We start from the raw sequence: 24,625 nt of genomic DNA, 5'->3' as shown, positions 1-24,625 counted from the left end.
AGCGAGGTTCATAGAGATTATTTCATTCATTCATTCAATATTTACTGCAAGTCCACAATGTGCCAGACACTGTTCTGGATATTGGGATATGACAGTACATAAAATAGAGAAAAACACATGCCCCCAAGGAGTTTACATTCTAACAAGAGAGAGCAGAAAAGTAAAGAATTAAATGTCACTGTACATTAGATATTGACAAGTGCCATGGAAATACTAAGGCTGGGAAGGAGAGCTTGGGAAAGTCTTGGGTCTAAGGCTTTGTAATTCATCTGGGATGATCAGAGAAGGACTCAAGGAAGATGTAATGGACTTGCTCCACAAAAAAAGGGAGACAAACATCAAATGCAAGTCTTTTGAGTCCAAATATGATATTATTTCCATTGTGTTTCTATGCATCTCAGATTAATTTCAATGGCTTTTTCTTTCTCTCTCCTTCTTCCCTTTTTGTCTTCTTTCCTACCTTCCTTCCCTCCCTCCTTCAGTCTTTTTATCTAATACATTTTAAATCTTGCTCTTCACAAAAGTACCCAGTAAATTTAAAATGTATTTGAAACAAAGCAGCACTCTAGCCTTCTAGTAAAGGCCAAAATGCTAAAATGTCAACATCAATTTGCCAGCAACTGATAAAGAAACACAGGGTGTGCCTGATAACTTGCCATTGATATTTCTTTTACAAGGAAAGTTCCCTGACTGGAGTATTTTAAATAGAGAGACTAGTATTGTCTGACAAAAAACTCAACAGTTAATCTTACCCAGAAGGACCTTTGAAGCAAAGCACCTCATGAATCAATCCCATGAACTAGAAGCCTTTAATTCTAAACAGGAAATGCAATCTTGATGTCCCAGATTTACCAGAGTAAAAAGGAAACCGCAATCTTTAGAACAAACTTGAACAGTTTAGAAAATTGCTCACATGATTTTGGAGTTAATTTTGACCAAGATAACAAGGTACACGGAGAATTGCTGTTGGTAATCCCTCTTTCCCACCAAAAACATGAGCCCCTGAAAGTGAAATTTGTTTTACTGACTTAGTGATATTCATCATTTTAGATTATTTGAGAAATTTATGACCTTCCCCGCACTTGGGAACACATGGGCCATATCTTTAGATAATATCCCCATAGATTTCTCTTTTATTGGAATGAATCTTTCCTGGCCCTGGGAGATTAGTGACAACTTCTAATACTGGATTAAATTATGTCGACAGAATATCAAACACTAAGCATGACTAGGGAAACTTACTCAATAATTCACAGTTTGGACTATTAAAACATTAGGAAAATCGTTTAGCAAATGAGAACCACAAATACAAATGTTGGCAAATCAATAAGAAGGCTTTATCCTCTTTTAAAACGGAATACACACTGGTAGAATTTTATAACCATTTCTGTTACCTGAAATTTTAGTTTCTGTCATTCTTATGCCAGGTAATAAGAACTAAACAACTTTATGCTACCTAAGAAAATTTTATTTGAACTAACTGAAAAAAAGTATCTGGAGAAAGAAGCAATGTACCAGTTGGGGAAGTGTATAGTAGATGTTTTCTTAGCTTATATATTTTTTATAGAAATAGTCAAAGATGACCTGGTGTTAGATACAGATATAAGTCCTGGAAAGTTATATGTACTCAGATGATAGCCCTGTAGTGGACCAGATTTGCCAGCTTGGTTCCACAAACTTATGAACTGGCCTAAATGCAAACAAATAAGGGGAAATAGGAAAAAGAAACACACTAAAAAATTTCTTAACAAACTTATAACTATGGGGCATTTTCATAGAAGGAGATGAAATGAACTCTGAATGGCTGGGATGTCCTTCTCAAGGGCAGGCCCAGGTGTGGAATCCATCACAAAGGATAGATGAGGGTTGAAGCATTGCCTAATGTATGAACTGCAGGGAGAAACTTACCATGGGCATTTCACTCCTGACATAATATTATTTATGGCATTATTACACAGTGTTGCTCAGGTCTTAGTTTCATACTTTGAAAAACATGTAAACACCTTAAAGAAGATGTTCTAGAAAAGGCTGTGCATCTCGAGACATTTTATTGATGCCTGATGAAATTATTTGTTTTCAGTCTAATCTTGAAAGATTGTAGATAATTAGATCTTAATTAATACAATGTGTATAAATAAGTTTTTGATGCATCAAATACTACATAGAAGGAATGAGCGTCCTCTGCTGCTAAAGTTTCATTATTTTATATAGAAATACTCCTTTTATGATGGATTTGAATATGTTTATCAAGAATCTGCATCTTTTCAAGATAATCTACATGTATTGTTCCCCAAAGTTTCTATGAATACCATTATGCTGAGTGACATAAATTTACTAAATAGTAGTGAATGACAGCAAACGTGCTTTGAAATACACTTACATTAGAAAAACATGCTTAATTCCAAGAATAAGAGCTACACAGGTACCAAGAAATAGCCATATAACAATTTATAAAGTATCAAAATGACAGAGGAGAATGATTTTCAGAGGTTTTCAAGGTTCATAGGTTCTTGGCCATCACACTACTTGAATCTATTTTTGCAAGGTAATTGAATTATCTTTCTGTCAACTGAACATTCATGAGTCATGTAGGAATTTCCATAATGGCTCATGGTAAAAAATCTACCATGTGTCATGTATCTGTTAAATTCATTGAAGAACATCATTTTAATCTTGTCCAAGTGACCTATGTACTTCTAGAAAACTCATTTCACTTAAGAACTCTTTATCAATGGCATATCTGTAAATGACTTTTAACTACTCACCTATGTAGGGAGGAGACTTTCATTCTTTGCACTGATCCCTGATTCTTATAGTGCTTCTGTGCTTGACAGTTTCCGAGATCAAGTAGATCTATTCTGCATACGTGATTCTGAACATGGAGCTAAAAACCACTTGCACATCTAGTCTTAGGTATGGGGATTCTGTAGTAAAGTGCTAATCTTTAAAATTATTAGTTAAATGATAGTTTCCTACCTCTCCTTTCAGGACATCAGAATAGTCACAATGACACTGTTTTGGTGCGAAGTTATTTGTTATCCTGGATATTTCATTAACTTGGATTTGGCAACAAACTGGGACAGTGTGATAAAAATAAATTTGTAGACTCCAGTTAAATAATCAACTAGTTTGCCAGTGAGTTTATAGAACCACTAATTTGTGCATGTTAAACTGTAAAGTTCTTCAAGCTGTAGAGTGCTGTCAAATGTCTTCTGAAACATCACACCGAAGAGGCAGAAAACCCAACAGTAAAAATACTACTGTAAGATATTTATTTGCAGTTTTGTTGGCTAACAAACATAACTAACACTGGTTTGCTTTTGAGTTCCTTAGAAAACAAACAAATTTCAGTATATTCAGGGGTTAAAAATAGTAATTCTCACACTTGGCCAGCATAGAGATTACCCGAGATTCCTTCCTTCTAGACTGTGCCAAAGATATATATTTTGGAGAGAATGTGTGTTCTCTAGGCCAACAGCTAAGGAAGGCTCTGTAATGCTTTACTCATTTCCAGCTGGCCTTTGTAAGAAATAGGAATTCCTAAATTAAGAGAAAATTGTCACTGGCAAACAGAGTTCAAAAAAAATTTTCGAAACCCATATACTAGACAATCTTACCGAACCTGATATAATCTCTAATGATCAGTGCCAATCTATAACAGAGTTAACAGCATCGACTTGGATAATTTGTCTTTGGGAATACGTGGATTATTCCAGAGTGGTTTAACAAGAGTGAAGTAGCATTCGCAGTGGAGAGCGGACCTCATAAGGAAAGCAAATGAGGACTTCTACTGGAAATGATTAGCGCAGCATTCCTATTCATTTATGTATATGTTTGGCAGTTCCATCTTTCAACTTTTTAATAAAGTGAGTGTGAAACAAGCATTCTAAGGAACAAAAGTTAGGTTTGTTTTCTGAGATTTGCTATTTATTTTGGTCAGTGTTTCAGCGTCTTTTTAAAGTAGTTCATCTGCCTTATTTAACACATGGGTATTTGGACTTGAATCTATTCCTAGAGGTCAGATGTTTGAGGATTTTTTTGCACGTGTGTTTAATTAATTCAACATTTGGTTCTACAGTTCAAACTATTCTTTTCTCTTTAATGAAAATGTCTGCATGTCGTTAGAGCAAATCAAGGAAATGTGTGTGGCAGAATCAAGCAGAATGCTTATGAATGATCAGCAGAGAAGTGAGTATATTATGAAAGGGCCATCAAATTAGCCCCCCAAATAATTTTTTATATTAAAGTACACATTGATCACCACAATAATGGAAGGAAAAAAAAAGATGTTTTGCATTAAGAAGCAATTAATAAACACAAAGTCTTGAACACATTTGCAATTCTCCCAGCCTATGAATCACACGGTGTTGGAGAGGTGAAAAAAGACTATCGAGACGTTTCTATTTTATCTTTCTCATTCCTGTGAAACATCTTCCCACCAGAGAGAACTGCTTGGAAGGACAGTGATTGAATTTCCTTTTCAAATAAAATAATTTTCAGGTCTAGTCCAACAATCCTGTGTCCAAAATGAATCAGATCCCTCCATGGCCATGTGAGAGAAATGTGTAGGTTTTGTTTTGTTTGTTTTAATAAAGTCTTGGTTTAAAATAGCACAGAGAGCACTAGGTAGTTACCTTTAAATTATGCCAACCTGAAATAGACCAAGTATTTGCCAGGTCATAGTGAAGATTCTCAAGTGTGCTTTGCTTCCATCCACTGTTTTCTTTCCAGGTTCGATAACTGTCATCTAACCTGAGGACAGCTATTTCAGCCAAATGGGTTCAAGAGAATGCAGAAGAAGTCCACCAGCTACCTGAAAGCTCAACGTTAAGCCCTTTTTTCACTGTTACTCAAATAAGGGTTGATTTACCTTTTAAAAAATACATCACATTTTTAAGTAGTTTGATTTACCATACAGAAAAAGGTCAAAGGAGTCATACATTTACATAAAATTATACTGATTAATTTTCCTAAAGAAAAATAAGCTAGTTACTAATTCTTTTGTAGTAAAATAAATGCAATGTTGGAGTTCTTACAGAATTAGAGTCAGAAAATAAAATGGATCAGAAGAAAAGAAATGCAATGTTTAGATATATCCTACACTTTTTGCTTACTTGATGCAAAAGCTTAGTGATCATTTATTCAATAAACATCTGTAAATGTAATGTAATGTTCTGGTCACTCAGAAAGATTTGTGAGAAGGGTAAAAAGCATTAAAATATTCCTTATTATTAGTTTTTAAATTTATTTACTTATTTGAGGGAGAGAGAGAGAGAGAACAAGAGGGGGAGACAGAATCTTTTTTTTTTTTTAAAGATTTTATTCATTTATTTGACAGAGATCACAGGTAGGCAGAGAGGCAGGCAGAGAGAGGAGGAAGCAGGCTCCCTGAGGGCAGAGAGCCCGATGCGGGGCTCGATCGCAGCATCCTGGGATCACGACCCGAGCTGAAGGCAGAGGCTTAACCCACTGAGCCACCCAGGTGTCCCTGGGGAGAGATAATCTTAATTAAGCAGACTCTGTGTTGAGTGCGGAGCCCAACGTGGGGCTAGATCCCAGGACCATGAAATCATGACCTGAGCTGAAATTAAGAGTTGGACATGTAATCAATTGAACTGTGCAGGTACCCCAAGATATTCTTAATCAGACAGCAACAATATAAGGCAGTTAATAATTATTGGAGGAAAAAGTAACATAGTCATTAAGTCCAAAGAAATTCTGTCATTTATTGTGGAAGCCTTTGAAAGATCAAACACTTCAGATGGTCCTTGAAGGTCTCAAGTACTTGGAGGAAACACATTCTAGGCAGAGATATCAACAAAGACACAGAGAATGTACAAGTACAAACTGCTCAGGCCTCAGCTTAGTAGAGATATCTAATTAATGAGAATAATAAGACACTTCTCAATAGGTAAGTTAGAACCAGAATACGGAAAGCTTTGAATGCCAGTGTGAGTATCCAAAGGCAATTCTCTGGAAGTACTTAAGCTATAGGATAGAGTGATGAAGTCATCCCTATGAGTGGACAGGTCTGAAACAGGAGGACATGGGGAAGGAAGCACATTAGAAAGCGTTACTCTAGGGCACCTGGGTGGCTCAGACGTTAAGCCGCTGCCTTGGGCTCAGGTCATGATCTCAGGGTCCCGGGATCGAGTCCTGCATCGGGCTCTGTGCTCAGCAGGGAGCCTGCTTCCTCCTCTCTCTCTGTCTGCCTGCCTCTCTGCCTACTTGTGATCTCTCTCTGTCAAATAAATAAATAAAATATTAAAAAAAAAAAAGAAACCGTTACTCTAATCCTAAGGAAAAAAAGTAAAAAGGATGGCATTATTATACTGGAAGCAAAAAACAATGGAAATAAATCCCTATTTACATGAAGAAGAAGAGCCAAGAATAGTTTCCAGACCGGGAAGCTGGGAAGATGATATTGACATTTTTCAAGAAAAAGGAAATTGGGAGTGGGGTATGGTTGGAGGAAATAAAATGAGGAATTTTGTTTTAAATATACAAAATTTGAGGAATTCTTGGCATGATGATGGCAGAGGCTGAGGGCAACTGAAGTTCGGGCTGAGAATAAAGACACAACCCACCCCTGTCCCCACTCCCTCCAGCTACACTCCCTTTTCTAGCTACACTCCCTCCTTGGGCACACTTAGACTTGGAAAATTGAGCACCTGGATGGCTCAGTGGGTTAAAGCCTCTGCTTTCAGCTCAGGTCATGATCCCAGGGTCCTGGGATCGAGTCCCACATCAGGCTCTCTGCTCCGTGGGGAGCCTGCTTCCTCCTCTCTCTCTACCTGCCTCTCTGCCTACTTGTGATCTTTCTCTCTGCCAAATATATAAATAAAATCTTTTAAAAAAATGGACTTGAAAAATTTAAACACCATCTAAATGTGGATGATTCTAAAATTTCTATTTCTCTTCTCTGATCTATCTTGTAGATGCCCGTGTTTGAGTCTTTTTTTTTTTTTAAGATTTTATTTATTTCTTTGACAGAAATCAAAAGAGGGCGGAGAGGCAGGCAGAGAGAAAGGGGGAAGCAGGACAAGTAGATTCCATGCCAATCACGGAACCCAACATAGGGCTCAATCCCAGGACCCTGAGATTATGATCTGAGTTGAAACTGAAAGTTGGTTGCTTAACTGACTGTCCCTATTAAGCTACTCAGGCACTCCCAGATTTTTAATATGTATAAAAATAATATGTAAACAACTTCAGTTCCTACTATATATAACTATTCCATATAATATTTGCTCATTTAATAATAAGTCTTAGAGAAACTTCCTCATTTATAGATAAATGCATTTTTAAAAAACTACAGTATTTCACTGCTTGAATATGGTATTTTGATTTATACAACTACTTAAAGGACATATGGGTCTTATCAAATTTTTGTTGTGCCAAAGGCGGCTGCAATGAACATCTTCAAAAATAGAGTTAGCAAATTAGGTGAAAATGTCTGTAAGGAAAATCTTTGGCAATGGACTTGTTGAGTCAAAGAATGTGTGCATTTCAAAATGAGGTATCATTTTTCTCACCTATTAAGTTGGTTTTAAAAAAGTGTGATAATATCCAATCTTAGTAGTATGGGGAAACAGATATGTGGAGGCACCTGGGCAGAAAGAAGAAGAATTAGCTCCCTGTAGATGGAGCTTTCTGGTTGCCCCATAGTACTCCTCAGTGCTCATCTCTTGTTGCTTTTCTGATCCCTGAAGTCATGTGTATGTGTGTGTGTGTGTGTGTGTATCTAAACAAGTTTCTTAGTTTTATTTATTATCCAATATGGACTTGTACACATTTTATATATTGCATATAAAGTTACAGATTTATATTTTTCTAATCCAGACAATTTTTGTTTTGTCTCTAAAGTAGATCCTTCATTTTAAGCAGTTTAAAATACTCTTCTTTGGACTATGCACCATTTGGACCATTGCCTCACTGACACTGGGTTATTACTTCTACTTGCACAGTTAGAGCACTGTGATATTGAGAAAGACCTAGAGTTGTTTTGGCACATTTTACAGATGTAGGAAAGAGGCTAGGGTCCCTGAAGAACAGTTCTCTGGCATAAAAGACTGATGCTGGTTGTGTTCCTGGGCTCTATGGATGCCCCAGATAACCTTAAGCAAAACCAGGGACCTGTTAGAATAACTTTCCCTTTTGTTACATTCTTTATCCAAAGATACCATATGATGCCTTTCTAAATTATTTGCATATGTTTCTTGCATTTTAAAGATGTCTTACCCTGGTAGTCCTGATGATCTGGTTATATCTATCTCTAGATATCCTCTGGTATTTGGTAAATATACACTTCACTACATTTAAACAAAAAACACTCAATGATAAGATTACTGAATTTTATAACATTCTTATCAAATTTCTTTATATTTTGTATGTGGAAAATATTCTTCCCTCAACCACCTATTGACACTCATTGTCCTCCAAATGAATTTTGGCATGTTCCATGCTCTATACCCTATAAAGAACATTAAGAGTAATTTTTAAATTAAGTCATATTTATTTATTGAAATGTTTTCAGGTATGATTTATAAAATGAAATTACAGATACCCTAGCATGCAGCAAGAGAGCATTGATAGTATTATTTTATAAGCCTAGCAATTTTTCAAGGGTTTATTAAGAAAACAGTTAATTAAGCCTTTTGGATTAAAAAAAATCCTCTTGCATTTTCCAATCCAAAGGATGTTAAAAACATATTCTTGTATCTTCACTTATAATTATACATGTATATGCACATATAATATATCAACATTACATATACATACATACACATAGACACAGAGACACTACTTCGATCTCTCTAAATCATGAATTTTCTCTAGATAGAAGATACCTACAGATAGTATGTGTTCATCATTCTTTTTAAGCTAATATATTTCTGCCACATTCAATCATATCAGTCAAATGCTTTGACAAGTTTGAGTAATTCAAACATTAAAAAAAAACCAAAAACTTTTTAAAATCTCTTATCTGGGGTAAGAGATCAGATTCTTAGGAGATATTAAAAATAAAAATGGAGGGGGGTGGTGGCTCCTGGGTGGCTCAGTTGTTAAGTGTCTGTCTTTGGCTCAGGTCATGATACCAGGTTCCTGGGATCTAGCCCCACATCCGGCTCCCTGCTTGGTGGGAAGCCTGCTTCTCCCTCTTCCACTCACCCTGCTTGTGTTCCCTCTCTCACTGTCTCTCTCTGTCAAATAAATAAATAAAATCTTAAAGACAAAACAACACAAAATGAAAACAAAAGCAAAAAAACCCCTAAAAATGGTAACAATGTAAAAAATGTCCCATTCTCTTGCAGTATAAAGAGTCAGAGGCAAAACAATATGATAGTCAATTGTTTGGAGATTTTAAGCATGGTTTAGAAGACTACTATCTTCTCCAGATAGATAGCAAATTGTGTAAATACTCAGTGGATATATCTGAACAACACAGTGGAAAGTCTTTCCTGATGAAAAGTATCCTATATATCACTAAGTAATATCTTTAGTATGAACACTTACTCAGAGACCAGTGTATTTCAAATTTTCCTATAATATAGAATATATCTTCTGTTGGACATCTTGCCCAAATATTTAAAACCAAACCCACAACTTCTGATTTCTTTAATTCATCGCCTGTCCAAAAATTATGGATTTCAGTCTGATAGATTCATACTTGTTTATGAGGTAGCTGCTCAAATTTTCCATGTCTTAGGAGATTCTACTTATAAAAAATGATAGGCAGTTATCTTTTCCAGTGATTTATAGACACAATTAGAAAATAATGCTATATAGAAATGTAAATCCACGAAGAACAGTTTTCTAGGTTATGGATAATTTCAGTTGGGCTTAAATCTACAGATTTTGTCCCATTACTTGCAAAACTAGTTTTTCAAATTTGAGTAATCTAATATAAGCCTTTTTGAAGTATATTACACTAAATAACAAACTAGCTATATGCTCTGCAAAAGTGATCTTCAGTGAAAAGGTAAAAGAAAAGAGAAACTCTAGTCTTTCTTTGAGATTCACCAAGTATAGAAAAATGTTAAAGGATCTAAAAGTCCTATAGCAAACAGTATTTGATTATCTTTGTTTAACTACATTATTTCTCAGAACTGGAGACAATATCCCAAGAAATGAGCTTTCTGTAGAACTTAATGTGGGGAATGCAAGCCTTAAGAATTCACAAATTAATATAAATTTAGTCTTATAAATGATGACATTTGGATCTTTGATAAATATGTCTTACTAATGTATCTATTTAACAATATATTTTCTTCATCATGTCATTTAATCTATTCCTTTGATTCTCTGGTGTAAGCTGATATTTAACATTTTCTATTTTTATATTCTATTAGGGTATTTAATTTGGTTATTTGAAGCTAACTATGTCTTTAAATTCGAATGGGAAATCCTTTAACAAGGGATTAAGCTTCCCTCTACTACTCTGTAACAACCCACTTAGTTTAGTTTTAAAAACCAGTAAGATATACATTTGGATTCTGTGATCTCCAACAAGTGGATTTTAATTGGGTTGTGTGTATGCCAGCATTGGGTCAGACCAGACATGCAGAATTCCACAGTCCTAAAACCTAGCCTGGCCATGGGGCAATAAGAAATCCCTCCCTTGGGAATTCTGGCTCTGGTTCTTTTTGTCTCTTTTGACTTAATGTAAAACTCTAGGCTCTATAGATGCCATATTAAAAACATGGTGTTATCTAGTCATTAGTCTAGGACATTCTTGACTACATCGGTCAGGATTTCTTTCTTTACGTTTCCATCAATGATACACTGAGTTTTTCTCCAGTGGAAAGAAAGGTTCTCTGTGATTATTCATAATTTCATAGTTTTTAGATTCCTCTTCAACTGAATATACAGTATGTAATTGTGGTTTCCTTTTACAGCGTTAGTTAAAAATGACTCTTTATATTGTAACCTTTATAGTTATCACTTCTAAACAAAGATATACCATATTATCTGTACAATTAAATCATCCAAAATGATTTATTGTACTTCCAGCTTTATTTTGAATTATATCATCACAAAAAGACTCATCTCTTGTCCAAAAATCTATTTATCATGTCATAATTTGAGATGTTACATTTTCTAGAATTTTAAAGGACTAAATAAAGTTCAAATTACAGAATATGAATTGAATCTAAGAATAAACCAGGAATAATTACATAGAATTCCAAGGTGTTTTTTGTCTCATTAAATTTCGCTTGAATGAGTTCTCTTGTTAAATACTGCACAGAAAAATTAATGCTGTAAAAGCTTCAAGAAGATCCAGATTTTTCTGTAACAGGTAGATAAAACAATACCTTTTTATTTGCTCCTCTATAGGCCACCAATAATGAAAACAAGAAGCTGCAGATGTTTGAATAAAGGCAGAAAGGTCAAATTCTGGCAGAAAATAAGGCATTTCATTAAACATAAGGGACTATGTTATTTTTCACTTCAGTATTCTAAGAGTCCTTAGAATGAGTGAATACGGATTTTTACTACCCAGAAACATATGGGTCATGTTCTGTTCTCCCAAGAAAGCCCCAAGGCCTTATCTACATCCCAGATATAGTCAGAATGTGGCATATAATTGTGTGAATGGTTAATGCAAGCCAGAGCAAAGCAGCCACACACTCTGTATCCTATTTTTGCCAATTTTCTAGTCTCAATGAAATAAACGTAAGCACTGTGCAACAAAGGCTGTATTATATCTACTTAGAAATCAGAGGTAACGTTTTTAGGACCGATTTTTCTCTTTTGAATATTGGATTTATATTTTATTTTGGATTTATATTTTATATTTATATTTTTCTCTCTCAAGCTGAGAGCAATTTCTCCACTGTTTACACAAAGCTACCAAAACATAGATGTCAGAAATCACATAGGCTGATACAATGCAGTGAACAGTTTGAGGCATAAACAAACCGTTTCCTTAGGAAGCCTCCTTTTAGCCAATAGACCATTGGCTCAACAGAGATTAGCAACTTTTAGACAGTGGGACAAGCTGAAGATTTATTTGTGTTTTAACAGATTCTCCAATGATACACCCATATTACGGAGGGAGGAACAGGGTTTCATAGCTAATTTTTGTGGATATCTCACTGAATATCCCCGATTAAAGCCCATCCAAGGCTTAATTTTAAGTCTACTTCTGTTTATCAATAGTTTAAAAAATACTAGTAGATTTTGAGTGAAACTGACAGATTTATTGAACTCTGAGGAACACAGAAATCCACCCACAATTGCACACATCTTGTTGCTATTCCTGTTCCAGGGACACAGCTGATAAGAACAAGAAATCTATGTGCTCCCTCTGTCCGTGAATACTTTAATCAATGAAATTTAATAATCGCAGCATTATTCCTTTTCTCTACAATTATTTTGGGATGGTTTTTATTTTAACATGAAAGTAATATGTTGGGAGTGAAAAAGAAGGGGAGAAATCAATAAAGTTCACTTGGAGCTTCTTGCTTTAACTTGTGCATGCTGTTTAAATCTGTTATGCTGAGACCTCAGTCATAAAAAAGAACAAGGAAGGGGCACCTGGGTGGCTCAGTGGGTTAAAGCCTCTGCCTTCAGCTCAGGTTGTGATCTCTGGGTCCTGGGATTGTGCCCCAAATCGGGTTCTCTGCTCAGCGGGGAGCCTGCTTCCCTTCCTTTCTCTGCCTGCCTCTCTGCCTACTTGTGATCTCTGTCTGTCCAATAAATAAAATCTTGAATAATAATAAAAAAAAAGAACGAGGAAACAGTTTTAAGGAAAAGAGAAGGCTTATATCCATATTAAGAAAAAAAAATGCAACAAACTGAATCTCATAAGCAAACAAACAAAAACAAACAGGCCAAGAGACAAAGGTAAAAAGCCATAGAACAAAGATGAATAGTTATTAGACCTGTATACTCCTTTCCTTACCCACAAAGGCTATCAATGTTCAAGCTGGGTAGCAATATAGTAACTCAACAAAACCAACTTAAAGTAATTCAACCTAAGTACACTTAAAAAGGGACACATATATTACTCTGGTAAATTGGAAAAAAAAACATTTTTTTTCAGGCTTAGCACAAAAAGCAAAGTTATGTTTTTTATGATCTCCCCAGTTAATTTTGACTTTGCTTAAGATTTAACCAGAGGCCACAGAATAGGCACATTTATTAGTCAATAGCAATAGAACATGTGATGCAAATAGGATTTGCTAGCCATATTTCCATATGCAGCAACAAAGGAGCTTATGGTTCTGTGTCATAAATTATAACAAAAACTAGATCTTCTCTTCTTTGCAATTACAATTTTTCTTTTTTATAGGTAACTAGAGGTTAACACTTATGAGTTAAAGTATTTCCTTTTTTTTTTTTTAAGACCCCACCACCCTGAGATCTTGACCTGAGCCAAAACCAAAAGTCAGACGCCCAACCGTCTGAGCCATCCAGCTACCCCTCACTATCCCTATTAATTAATAAAGCTGGAAAAGTACAGCTTATCTATTCTAGAGGTTTTTAAACTTTTTCTTAGAAAAATAACTGTTATACTTCAGGAAAACACCTCAATTTCACTAGCCAAAATAAATAAATGTGGAGTGACTACAGTGAGAAGAAAGCAGTGGATGGTCTTCCCCCGCATCCCTCCAACTAGGACTTTCATTCCCTTGCCCTGTTTTATACCTTCAGTGCTGAAGAAAGAGTTAATATACACATAACTTGAAAACAATGGTGTTATCTATTTTCCTTACTTCATTCATAGGGAAACAAAGATACAAATATATTCAGTAGCTTGACCAATTGGTCCATCTGTCCAAACTATGCCCTTCCTGTCTTGACTTCCAAGCCACGGTCTTGCCCCTATCTTCCCACTGCATTTCCCTCTTTTAGAATTAGGAAAACGTTAACCCTGAAAATAAAATAGTTTGTGGTTAATTTGGAATTCTCTATCCCCTAAAAGTTGTTTCCTTTTAAGTGTGAGGTTTCCCTTCTGAGGTTCACCAGTTCAGAGCTGCATGGACTGGGCTGGGTATTTGCTAATTCTGTAGGGAGGGATTGATTTACATTTTTTACAAATGCACCTTTTAAAGAGTCCCAATGAGAACTTTAAATGTTGTAGGTCTTTGAAAGGAGAATACAGGTTACAAGAACATGTGATGCTGATATGCAAACATTTTTAGAGAGGAAAGGCACCAGTAATCACGAGAAAATAGATATTCAGTGTCAGGAACTTCTTTTGGGGCAACATTACACAAACTGCTTAACCACAGTGTGTTACACATTGGGAAGATTTCTTCCAGAATGGCCTTTAGGATTCTTTATGAAAAGCCACCACACTCCTTAGCATGCCTCAGCGACTACCACTTGTTTCTTCATATATCAAATAAAGGGAAGGAAGAGAGGATTTATTATGTCTCTTCTAAGCCTTAGAATTTTATGATTCCATGATAATAGGTATATAATATCACAGCTGGATGCAGCAAGGCACAGGGGATTATTTAATTAATACTTACATTTTTGAAGATGCATATCTGGGAGCTGTTTTCACCCCAAAATGATCAGAATTTTATTTTAAAACATAGGATTTATTAATACTTTATGTAGAATGAATAGATGAGCTGTTTCCTATGGTTCACTTATATATGAGGCTCTACTTTATTCATAAATTTAAATATTACTATCATCACAAAATTAAACTTAGTTTCCCTGCTATATGAATTGTGTCTACTTGATTTGAGCAAAGGACTCCAAGAATGCTGTTCCTTTCCATTTCTCCTATACACAACCACCAAATTGGTGGGAAAAAGAATGCCTTTTACATATTAAGGTAGAAACTGCCTCTGTTTGATGCTGTCACAACCTCCCTTAGTTATATTTTTAATGTACTTATCTGATAGTATTCTGTTTATTAGATAAGCTTTACACAAAAATATTCTGACAAAGAATGATATCAATAAAATTTACAACAAAATAACAATAGATAGTATTTTTTGAGGGCTTCCTTTGTGTCAGTCTTCAGTGCTTTATACTTTTTATCTTACTTGATCTTTAAAATGGTTTTATAGAGCTCATGATCAAAGACAGATAGGATGTGAACCTGGGAATGTAAACTCCATCTCTCATGAGCTATACCTTTGTATAGATCCCCTAATATTGTGAATGTACAGAATTAGTCTCACCTTAGACCAGTCGCCCATTCGCCACACATAGCATTTCGAGTAATCCTCACAATCCTCAGCCTCCCTGGGTCTGGTGGAGAGGACGCATTTCTTTCTAGGGTTAGTACACCTCACAGTCCGATGACGTACACCTTTGCCACACTTGACCGAACACTAGAAGATAACACCAGAGAGTCTGGATGAGGTTGGTGATTAGAGATATAGACCAATGGTTAAATTATGTTAAGTAATATTTCTAATCATCTCTCATAAACCTAACACTCACATAAAGACCAGGTTAAAGAATAAAGAGGAGGAAAATGCCTGGCTATACCCAGGACCAGGATCCAGATGAAGCTTAGGGCACAGTGCTGGAGGTAATGAGTTTCAGGAACACAGGACCATTACTACACAGAGCAATATAACATATGATTGTTAATGAGGAACAAATAATACACAGTGATCAAAATGTAAAATGCTAAACTTAATTGGCATCAGATATGTACATATAGTTATGGAAGAAAATTCAAAAATGTATTTTTGCTAAGGATTAGTCTGTTTTAGCCCTAAGAAATGTCTGTGGAAATGAAAAAACTTTTTTAGAGGGTCATTTCTCACAGACTCTTCTTAAAGTGAAAAGAGAGAGAATCTTAGCAAAAGGAAAGTATTTCATTGCATAATTATATACCCCTAGAAATCATTGCAAATATAATTCAGTTCAAAAATAGTTTAGTTCATTTCATAAATAATTGATGCCTGACTTACAATGGTGACATAACACATAAAGCACATATGTATATTACACCTATTTTTTTTCTAGAAGCAACTTAGCATCTCATTTTCATTTATGCTCCTTTTTACGGAACATGTGTAAAGCTTCTCAGTTTTACAAAGGTTCACATCATGACTATCTGGACACAGGGACCAAAAATAACATTGGGCGGGAGAAGAGGGAGAGAGAAGGGAAGGGATAAAAGATAAGGCAAAACTTGAAAATTCCCTGAATAATTGTATCTGAAAAAGGCCCAAAGCAAGAGTTGCAGCTGTATGTTTAACAATGATATAGTTATGAATACTAATATGAATAACCACGTGAACTCCAACAGTTGTATTCTTGACAACCTGAGCATGGAACTAACGATATTTTAAATAGGATAAATTTTGCTGAAATGAGTGATTGTCTCATTTGTGTGTATGTGTATGAATATATTGATTTTTAAAGTGGACTGCATGTGTAACTTGGCATTTTAATATTTATTTTTATTTTTTTGCACTTGGAACTAACCCTGTTTCATAAAGTCAAATTTTAAATTAAAAAATGAGAGATATTTTTTTAATTGGTAGACTGCATTGAGGCATACTATTGCTCCCACCTGCTGTCAAAAATCTGTATAGAATATTTCTGGCCTATTTCCTCCTAAAAAGTTTGCAAAAAATGTTATAGTTTGGCTGGAGGTGGGGTGTGTTCCTTTGCTAGTGTGAATCTTCTCTCCAGATCCAACTGATTGATTCTGATGTAAAGTTAGATACTACATTCGTTGTCAAAAGTATACTTTGTCAATGAAAAAGGATCTGTTAAACAGCAAGGTATAGCCCAGAAAAGGAAACCAAAAGAAAGTCACACTACTTGCTAATGTACTTTGGCGGGAGGGAGGGAGAGTTTGGGTTAATTGAAGAATTTTCCCGAACCTTATTACCTAAGCTACTTTATCCTTGTTTTCAAAAGACTGGCTACTCATTGTAAACTAGCATTTTCCACTTGTCAATTTTACATGCTATCTTATAGTCTGAGATTTAAGCATATGAATGATTCTGCTGTGTTTGTGCATGCATGCATCTGCACACATGTGTGGGTAAGGATGTGTGTGTGTGTGTGTGTGTGCGTGCATGTGGCCACCTCTTCACCTAAAATGCTTCAGAGCAGCTAGAAAATCAAAGTAATAACTGGTGTTGATTATGATGCACAGATATACATCATGATAACAGAAAAGAAACATACAGTTGGGTGTGGAACACACCTGTGCTCGCCACACAACACGTTAATGGGTATGCGGTGCAGTGAGTGGGCCAGCACTGGGTTCAAACCTCCCATCTCCCACTCAGATAGTGTTTTGGGTAAACGGTGAATGTCTCTGGGCTGTATTATAAAATGGTGAAGCTACTAACCTTCTTGGATTGGTGACTAAACATAAATGATATCCTAAATAAGAAATAAAAACAGAGTACTTGCTTACAGGAGATGATTGTTAAATATTAACATTCTTTCTTCTTTCCCTTTTAAATGCTCACGGATAGAGAGTGAATCAAATGCGTATTAACATTTCTGCCCACTAAAGAGTGTACTCATGATACATAAATGAAAAAGCAGCATTCTAAAATGAACATAAAATTTGTTTTTATGTTAAAATATTGACCGAATGAAGAATAAATGTTTTTTTTTCTGTTTGCAAAATTATATGTAATGAGTATATTCTTTATTTTTTACAAGATTTTATTTATTTATTTGAGAGGGTGAGAGAGAGAGCACAGAGGGAGAGGGAGAAGCAAGCTCCCCACTGAGCCGGTAGTCCTTAGTGGGACTCAAACCCAGGATCCTGAGATCATGACCTGAGCCGCAGGCAGACGCTTAACTGACTGAACCACCCGGGTGCCCTGTATATGACTTTTATTATCAGAAAAATTAAGAGATGGTATTGCACTGCTCTGCACAAAGATTCAGCATGCAACAGCCCATGCCCTCACACAAGTTGAGAGTCAGAGGACAGCAAGGACATGGGAAGAGATGGGGGCACGTTCCGCACCTCAGACCACACTCCTGCCTCCCACACGGTCATGCAGTCCTGGCCCTCGCAGCGCTGGGCAGAGGCAGGCTTAGGTCCTGCACAGTCCCTCTCCCGGGCCCTGATCAGAGTCCCGTTGCTCATTTGTTGGGTACATGCCACTTGTCTGCTCTGCGTGCCTTTCCCACAAGTCCGTGAGCAGGGGGTCCATTCCGTCATCATCCATCTAAAAGTAAAGCAAGAACCACTGAAACTGGTTGAAAGATACCAATCCATTGTGTATCTTGTCATGTCTGGAGTCAAAATTTGCACAGTGACTTCTACCTTGTTTTTTTTTTTCCCTTCTTCTTCTTTCTTTCTTTTGTTTTTTAATAGTTTTCTCTAAAACACATGTGTTTTTCTCTCACTTTGAGTTCTCTGTATTTCGAATCTCTGTCTTAAAATCTCTAAGACTTAGATTTGGTCCGCGCCATACTCCATGCTCTTCCTGTTACAGCTTATCACACTGGCCACACTGAGAAACCCAGTAAGTACCTAACTGCTAACACACAGAAGTTATTCCTGTTCTTTGTGTTTTAAGTCTTCACAATAATTCCAAGTGTTAGCAGCTACGACTATCGTGGCCTTTTACAGAGAGGGAAACCAAGGCAAGGGGAGATTTTTTTAGCAACTTACCAAGGGTCACAAGGTTGTAGAGTCAGAAATTGCAAGGAGGCTGTAGATGACCTCACCGTGAGACAAACAGAGATATGAGCAAGGTAACAGAGCCCTGTCCCTGAGAATGACCCTCTTACCTGGAGGAAGCAATCGTTAGTACATCAATAATGGCTTGCAACAAGATTCCTGGGTCTGGTCCATATCCTCCGGATAAAGCTATGGAAGCTTCCTCCAGTTGGCTTCTAGGTAGTGGCCATGGAATCAAGACACTGGAGGCCAGTGACTAAACATGAAGCGACCTCATTTCAGAGGTCCTCAAGAACTCCAAATCTTTTTCTTGAATTTCACTGATTCAGTGATTCTGCCAATACATAGGCATTTTAACACCTAGATGGACATCCTCTCCTCAAACAATCCTCAGGGCAGTGGTACATATCTACGATCACTTTCATTTCTAATGAGTTGGGATATAGCCTAAGGACCACTAATTTAAACACCTCCCCAAATTTATTTTGGGAAGAACCAAGGCCTGTGCCAGAAAATTGACTCGTGAAATCTATATGGTTCTTGTCAGTAAAACATTCTCTGCATTCCCCATTATTAGGTCAACCCTATAGCGGGGGAATCCAAATCTACCCCAAACTACCTGCACAATCCTATTTCAGCACAATGCAGGACAAAGTCCTGAGCTTAATTCTGGGTTCCTTACTAGCTGTGCACATTCACAGTACAATACTCACAGCTGTGAAGTTTCCATCTTGTCCTTTGTAGAAGTGTTTATTATTATACTGTCTGCTATACAATAGGGACCCAGTATATAGTATATACTATGTATGTTACAGTATATTTATAGGTAATTTATACTAACTCATTTCTCTAGCTTCATCTCTCATTTGTTTGGAAAAGAAACCATATGCTCAGCTTGCTCCTCAAACTCTTTCTATTTTCACCACATGGTACCTGTTTAGGGAGTGTCAACCGCCTGGATTCTTAACAGTCAGTTCCAAGTCCCTTCCTCCATCCAACCCACAACAACCGTGCTCTCCTTTTCCCTCTGGCATCTGGCCTGTGGCTCTCACATAGCATTTGTTAGATATTCCCTAGGGAAGTGGAGGTGTTCACATTCTCCCTACATACTTTGCCCTTCTTCTCCTGATTAGTATATGAACTCTTTAAAGGCAGAGATCAATGTCTTATACTTCTTTGCATCCATGACACATTGCATACAATAGTGTGTCATTAAACATTTCTCAAATTGGTATTTGTGTCTATGTTTTACAGAAATAGCATCGATTTCTCCAAATTTCCTTAAGTCCAAATGTTCCTGGCAATAATCCAAAGTTTGGAATGTCACATCACATACAATCTAGTTTTCTCATCTGTACAATGGCTTAATTCTAAATGATTCTATGCTTCTATTTCTGAAAAGGAAAAAAAAATCCTGATAACATTTGCATTCCAGTATTCCCTCTAATAAAGTTCTTGTCCCTGGTCTATCAAGTATGATGCTGATCTACCATTTTGCTTGGCAGTCCCCTAGTGGATTTTTTTTTTTTAAAGATTTTATTTATTCATTTGCCAGAGAGAGAAAGAGCAAGAGGCTGAGCACAAACAGGGAGAACAGAGGGCAGGGCAGAAGCAGGCTCCCTGCTGAGCAAGGAGCCAGATGTGGGACTTGATCCCAGGACCCTGGCATCATGACCTGAGCCGGCGGCAGATGCTTAATGGACTGAGCCACCCAGGCATCCTTCCCTTGGTGGATTTTTCCTATTTATCTTCCAAATTTATTTAGTTTCTGATTCATCTTTCTACATGTGGATACACAGGTTATAAGCACAATTTAAACCCATGAACATACTTTTCCCTCCAATTATGGAACCACAAGTATTTGCAATTTCATGGAATCCCGTATTTTTTTAAATAAAATAAATCTTTAGAGATCTTCAGTATGATGATAAAAGTCACTTTTTCTTTTTTTTTAAAAATCATTTATTTATTTATTTATTTGAGAGAGAGAGAGAGAGAGAGAGAGAGAGCTTGTGCATACAAGCATGAGCCAGGGGGAGCAGGGTGGGAACAGGGAGATAGTCTCTAGTAGACTTAGAGCTGAGCATGGAGCCCAATATGAAGCTCCATCACATGGCCCTGAGGTCTTGACCTGAACAGAAACCAAGAGTGGGACACTTACTCCACTGAGCCATCCAGGTGCCCCAAAAGTTACTTTTTCCATTCCTTGTGAAAGCTCCTCAAAAATAAGCATAGAATGTAAAACATATTCCAATAAAGCCCTTTGTATTTTAGAATTAATCTAATTTGGAATTATCCCATTTTCTTATCTTTAAGATTCCTTCTTCCAAAGCTATTTACTAGTGCATTGATATATTTTGTATTTGGCACATAGAGTCCCATCAGTCTACTTAGTGACATTTTCAATACATGTAAATGGAAGTAAGAATGTTTCTTGCTAGGGTAGGGAAAAAGAAGAGGCAGGAAAACTAAAGGTTATGTTATGCCAAGAAGTCACAGAAAGTTTTCCTCCATGAGCCCTAATGATTGCTCATGTCCATTTCTTACTTTTCAGTATTTTAGTTAACCTTACTGACATTGCTTCTTGGTGGTTTGCAATATAATGACTTCTTTTCCAAGAGAAGGAAGATAATAATCTCTAACAAAAAAGACATCCAGTGTCCAGCTGCAAAAATTTCTCACTCAGAAATGTAGTGACCTTTCAAAACTATTCATTTTACCAAGTCTAATATTAGCAAGGCAGTTTCCCACAAGATAGCTGAGGTCAGTGATGAACAATAAATGGTGTGTATTGTACATTCTGATCCTCTACAGACCAAGTTAGGAAGTGACAAATATGCTCTAGTCCTCAAATCCAACTCCTCCAGGATTCCTGATAAATCCGAAAAAGGCAATGCTCTTTCCTCCAAATGGAAAAATTATATGGTATATGAAACAAATGGTGTTTTGAAATATTTTAGCAAATTATTTAACACAAGATAAATTAGCATTTTAATATCTATTAAAAGAGATAAAGAAAAAGATAATTCTTAGGAATGGTAAGAACTAAAATGATCCTGGTTCTTTAGCTGATGGGGCAAAGGCCAAAACCCTGCTTTTAAATCTCTCCAGCCCTGAACAGAAAGGAGTCAAAGGTCTGACTGCAGGTACCAATAATTCCCTACATCACTTTTCCTGTTGATTACTACATCGCCTCAGAAAAAAGCTTAATTAGTTCATTTTACTTATGAAGTTAGCCGAAAAGCAGACGGCGAGGTAGGTGGAATGGGAATAACATTACTAAGAGTCTGTTCATGTGCTTTTCTCTTTTTGAACATCCTTTCACATATCATTCTTCTGTCCTGTTCCTTAGAAGGACAGGGGGGTTGGGAGGGACAAGAATATTGGAGCAGGAACACAAAGGAAAGAAAAAGTTGATAATCAGCTTTTGTCACCTTAAATACACCAAATCTATAGAAAAACAAGCCTTGGAATTTCAGCATTGGAGAGGAAGAAAGGATTTTCCAAATTCTTTTAAGCTCTCATTAACATAGCATGAGCTGGATCTGAAGGGCTTAAAAACTGAGTTTTGCAATAAACCAGAAACAAAGGGAACTCAGGATCAGTGCTACATCAGAGGTGGGGAGGGCAGGGGGGACCAGGAAGCCAGAAGAACCCAGCATTAGCCTGGATGACGCTAATTCCCAAAGAGATTAAGACAGAAAGGTTTAAATATAGTCAATTGGCAACTTTGTTCCTCCTCTCTCTATACTTACTCACTGTGGTAGAGCATCAGAAAGAATATTCTATTAGTTACAGACCAGCACAAAGCTACAGATTCTTTGCACATCTGAGATGCAGGACAGGCAAATCCACTGCAATTCCAAGGCAGGAGCCATTGAGAGGGGAGCTCAGTCTTTGTGTGGCTCCCTGGGAACTCAATACTACAGTCTTACTCACTGAGCCTAAACAGATCTCTGAGTGTCAAGACTCAACAGACGTCCCTAACCCTAGATTCCAGAGGAATCAATGCAGGCTCAAACTCTTTTCATTATTCTTTCTCTGAAAGCTTTTAGGACCTTTGACGCTGGGGTCAGTCCCACTGAAGCCCATTAATTTTTATATGAAGCGCATGGATTTTCAAGGAGCCCTATGATTGGAACCACTCCAAGCAGTCTTGCCCCTAGCTCACTTCCAAATTAGACTCGGGTTCCTCGTCTCTGCAGGTTACTAAGGCATAGTCTTCTTTCTACACCATTTTCAGCTGCTCAGCATCCCCATCTTACTTCCTACTCAAGAGTTTCTTGCCTACTTTGTAATCTCATACTCATTGCGGAAGTCACAGAAGACCAAAATGGCTGACTGTTCTGTAACTAGGACCCAGCATGGGAATCCAGTGGACAGAGGTCAGGAATGGGGCAGTCAGACTGGGAGCTCTGGGAGAGAAAGTGAGGAGGCAGTCTCAGGAACAGGAGGACGACACTGTCCCTGGTGTCCTGGGAGGGACTGGGTCCGAGCCAGTTCTGCTTTGGTTTATATCATCCTTGGCAAGTTCTAACACATCATTTCAAAGAACTGGAGAACAACTAGTTAAAATCAACCCGTAACCAGATTTTTGAAGAAGTGACCAACAGATTATCACATAATTTTAATTATACCTCATCTGTCCCACTTAGTTGTTTTCATGCTGTGGAGAATACAATGAAAGTGGAGGGAAATCCTAGCTTGCCTTGCTGCTTTTATTCTCTTTCCATTCAGGCAATGATCTGTCTTTCCTAGACCTTGCCTGTCTAAAACCCTGAATTTTGGTACATATTCCTTTGCACTGTCTTTAGGAAAAAGTGAGTTTGTTAATATTTTGAGTATGTTTTGAATGCTAGTAAATAAGTGGCCACGTGGAGCTTTCACAGTGGGTAGGACACGGTTACCTTGTTTGGCATGGCTGCTCATGGCACTTGCGAATCTGCGGCTCAGGCTTGGTTAAGTATTTGCACTTCTTGCTGTCCACGATGCTGATGTTTTTGTTCATAATTTTTGTGCAAGACACCGTTGTCTTCCTTTCTCCTGCAAAGAGCAAACAAACAAACAAATAAACAACAAAAAAACACACAAAAAGAAATTATAGGTCTTTATGTAAATGATTTAGAGGATATGCATAGGCTTGTTGTAATTTTCAGACTTCGGAAGGAATTTTAAGTTACATCAATAAAGATATTACTTATCATTTACATAAAAATGCATCTCTAGGCTTAAGGGAGATAAATGGTTATTTTTTCCTCATTAGAAATTAAATGGCAGAGAATCTGAGTGGCTCAGTCGGTTGAGTGTCTGACTCTTTTTTTTTTCTTTTTTTTAAGATTTTACTTATTTATTTGACAGAGATCACAAGTAGGCAGAGAGACAGGCAGGTGGGGGAGGGGGGAAGCAGGCTCCCTGCTGAGCAGAAAGCCCAATGCAGGACTCGATCCCAGAACCCTGGGATCATAACCTGACCGGAAGGCACAGGCTTTAACCCACTGAGCCACCCAGGCGCCCCAAGTGTCCAACTCTTGATTGCAGGGTCATGATCTCAAGGTCCTGGGATCAAGCCCTTTGTCAGGCTCCGCAATCAGAACAAAATCTGCTGGAGATTGTCTCATTCCCTCTCCCTCTGCCCTCCCGCAGCTGGCACATGTGCGTGTGTGCTCTCTAATATAAACTAATAAATCTTAAAAAAATATTAAATAACAAGTTTTATATTCCCAAGGGATTGTGGCAGCATAAGTTGCCAAGACATTAATTAAATTTGTTAGTAAGGACTATGCCATCTTTTAGCATTAAGTGGTGGAAAGCTGTAATTTGCAACCTGTATGCCTTCATGACAGCACATTCTAGAAATCCTCATTCCCTGTTTATTGTGACGTGCTCTAAGAAAAGCCATGGGACTCCTGGTATTTTTCATCAGATTTCAAAAAAATGGCTTTTCTACTTTGTTAGGATAAACTCTGATTACCGGAGGTAAAAATGATGACTTGCATGGTGTATTTATTTTTATCTGGGTACTTTATGTACACT

At 37.0% G+C, this 24,625-nt stretch overlaps 1 protein-coding gene across 1 annotated transcript in view; it reads right to left on the bottom strand.

Annotated features, from left to right (window-relative positions):
- ADAMTS19 (ADAM metallopeptidase with thrombospondin type 1 motif 19) overlaps positions 1 to 24,625 on the bottom strand; it is a 251,991-nt gene that overhangs the window by 6,675 nt on the left and 220,691 nt on the right. The window contains exons 18-20 of the mRNA XM_059416340.1: positions 23,500 to 23,635; positions 17,930 to 18,134; positions 15,150 to 15,302 (exon numbers count right to left, since the gene is read on the bottom strand). Coding sequence (XP_059272323.1) covers positions 15,150 to 15,302; positions 17,930 to 18,134; positions 23,500 to 23,635 — 494 coding nt within the window. The remainder of the gene's footprint in view (positions 1 to 15,149; positions 15,303 to 17,929; positions 18,135 to 23,499; positions 23,636 to 24,625) is intronic.

This window comes from Mustela nigripes, chromosome 12 (genome assembly GCF_022355385.1).
Source record: "Mustela nigripes isolate SB6536 chromosome 12, MUSNIG.SB6536, whole genome shotgun sequence".
In the NCBI taxonomy this organism is placed as follows: Eukaryota; Metazoa; Chordata; class Mammalia; order Carnivora; family Mustelidae; genus Mustela; species Mustela nigripes.
Note: the sequence above shows the minus strand (reverse complement) of the source record. Positions and strands in the feature narration are given on the sequence as shown.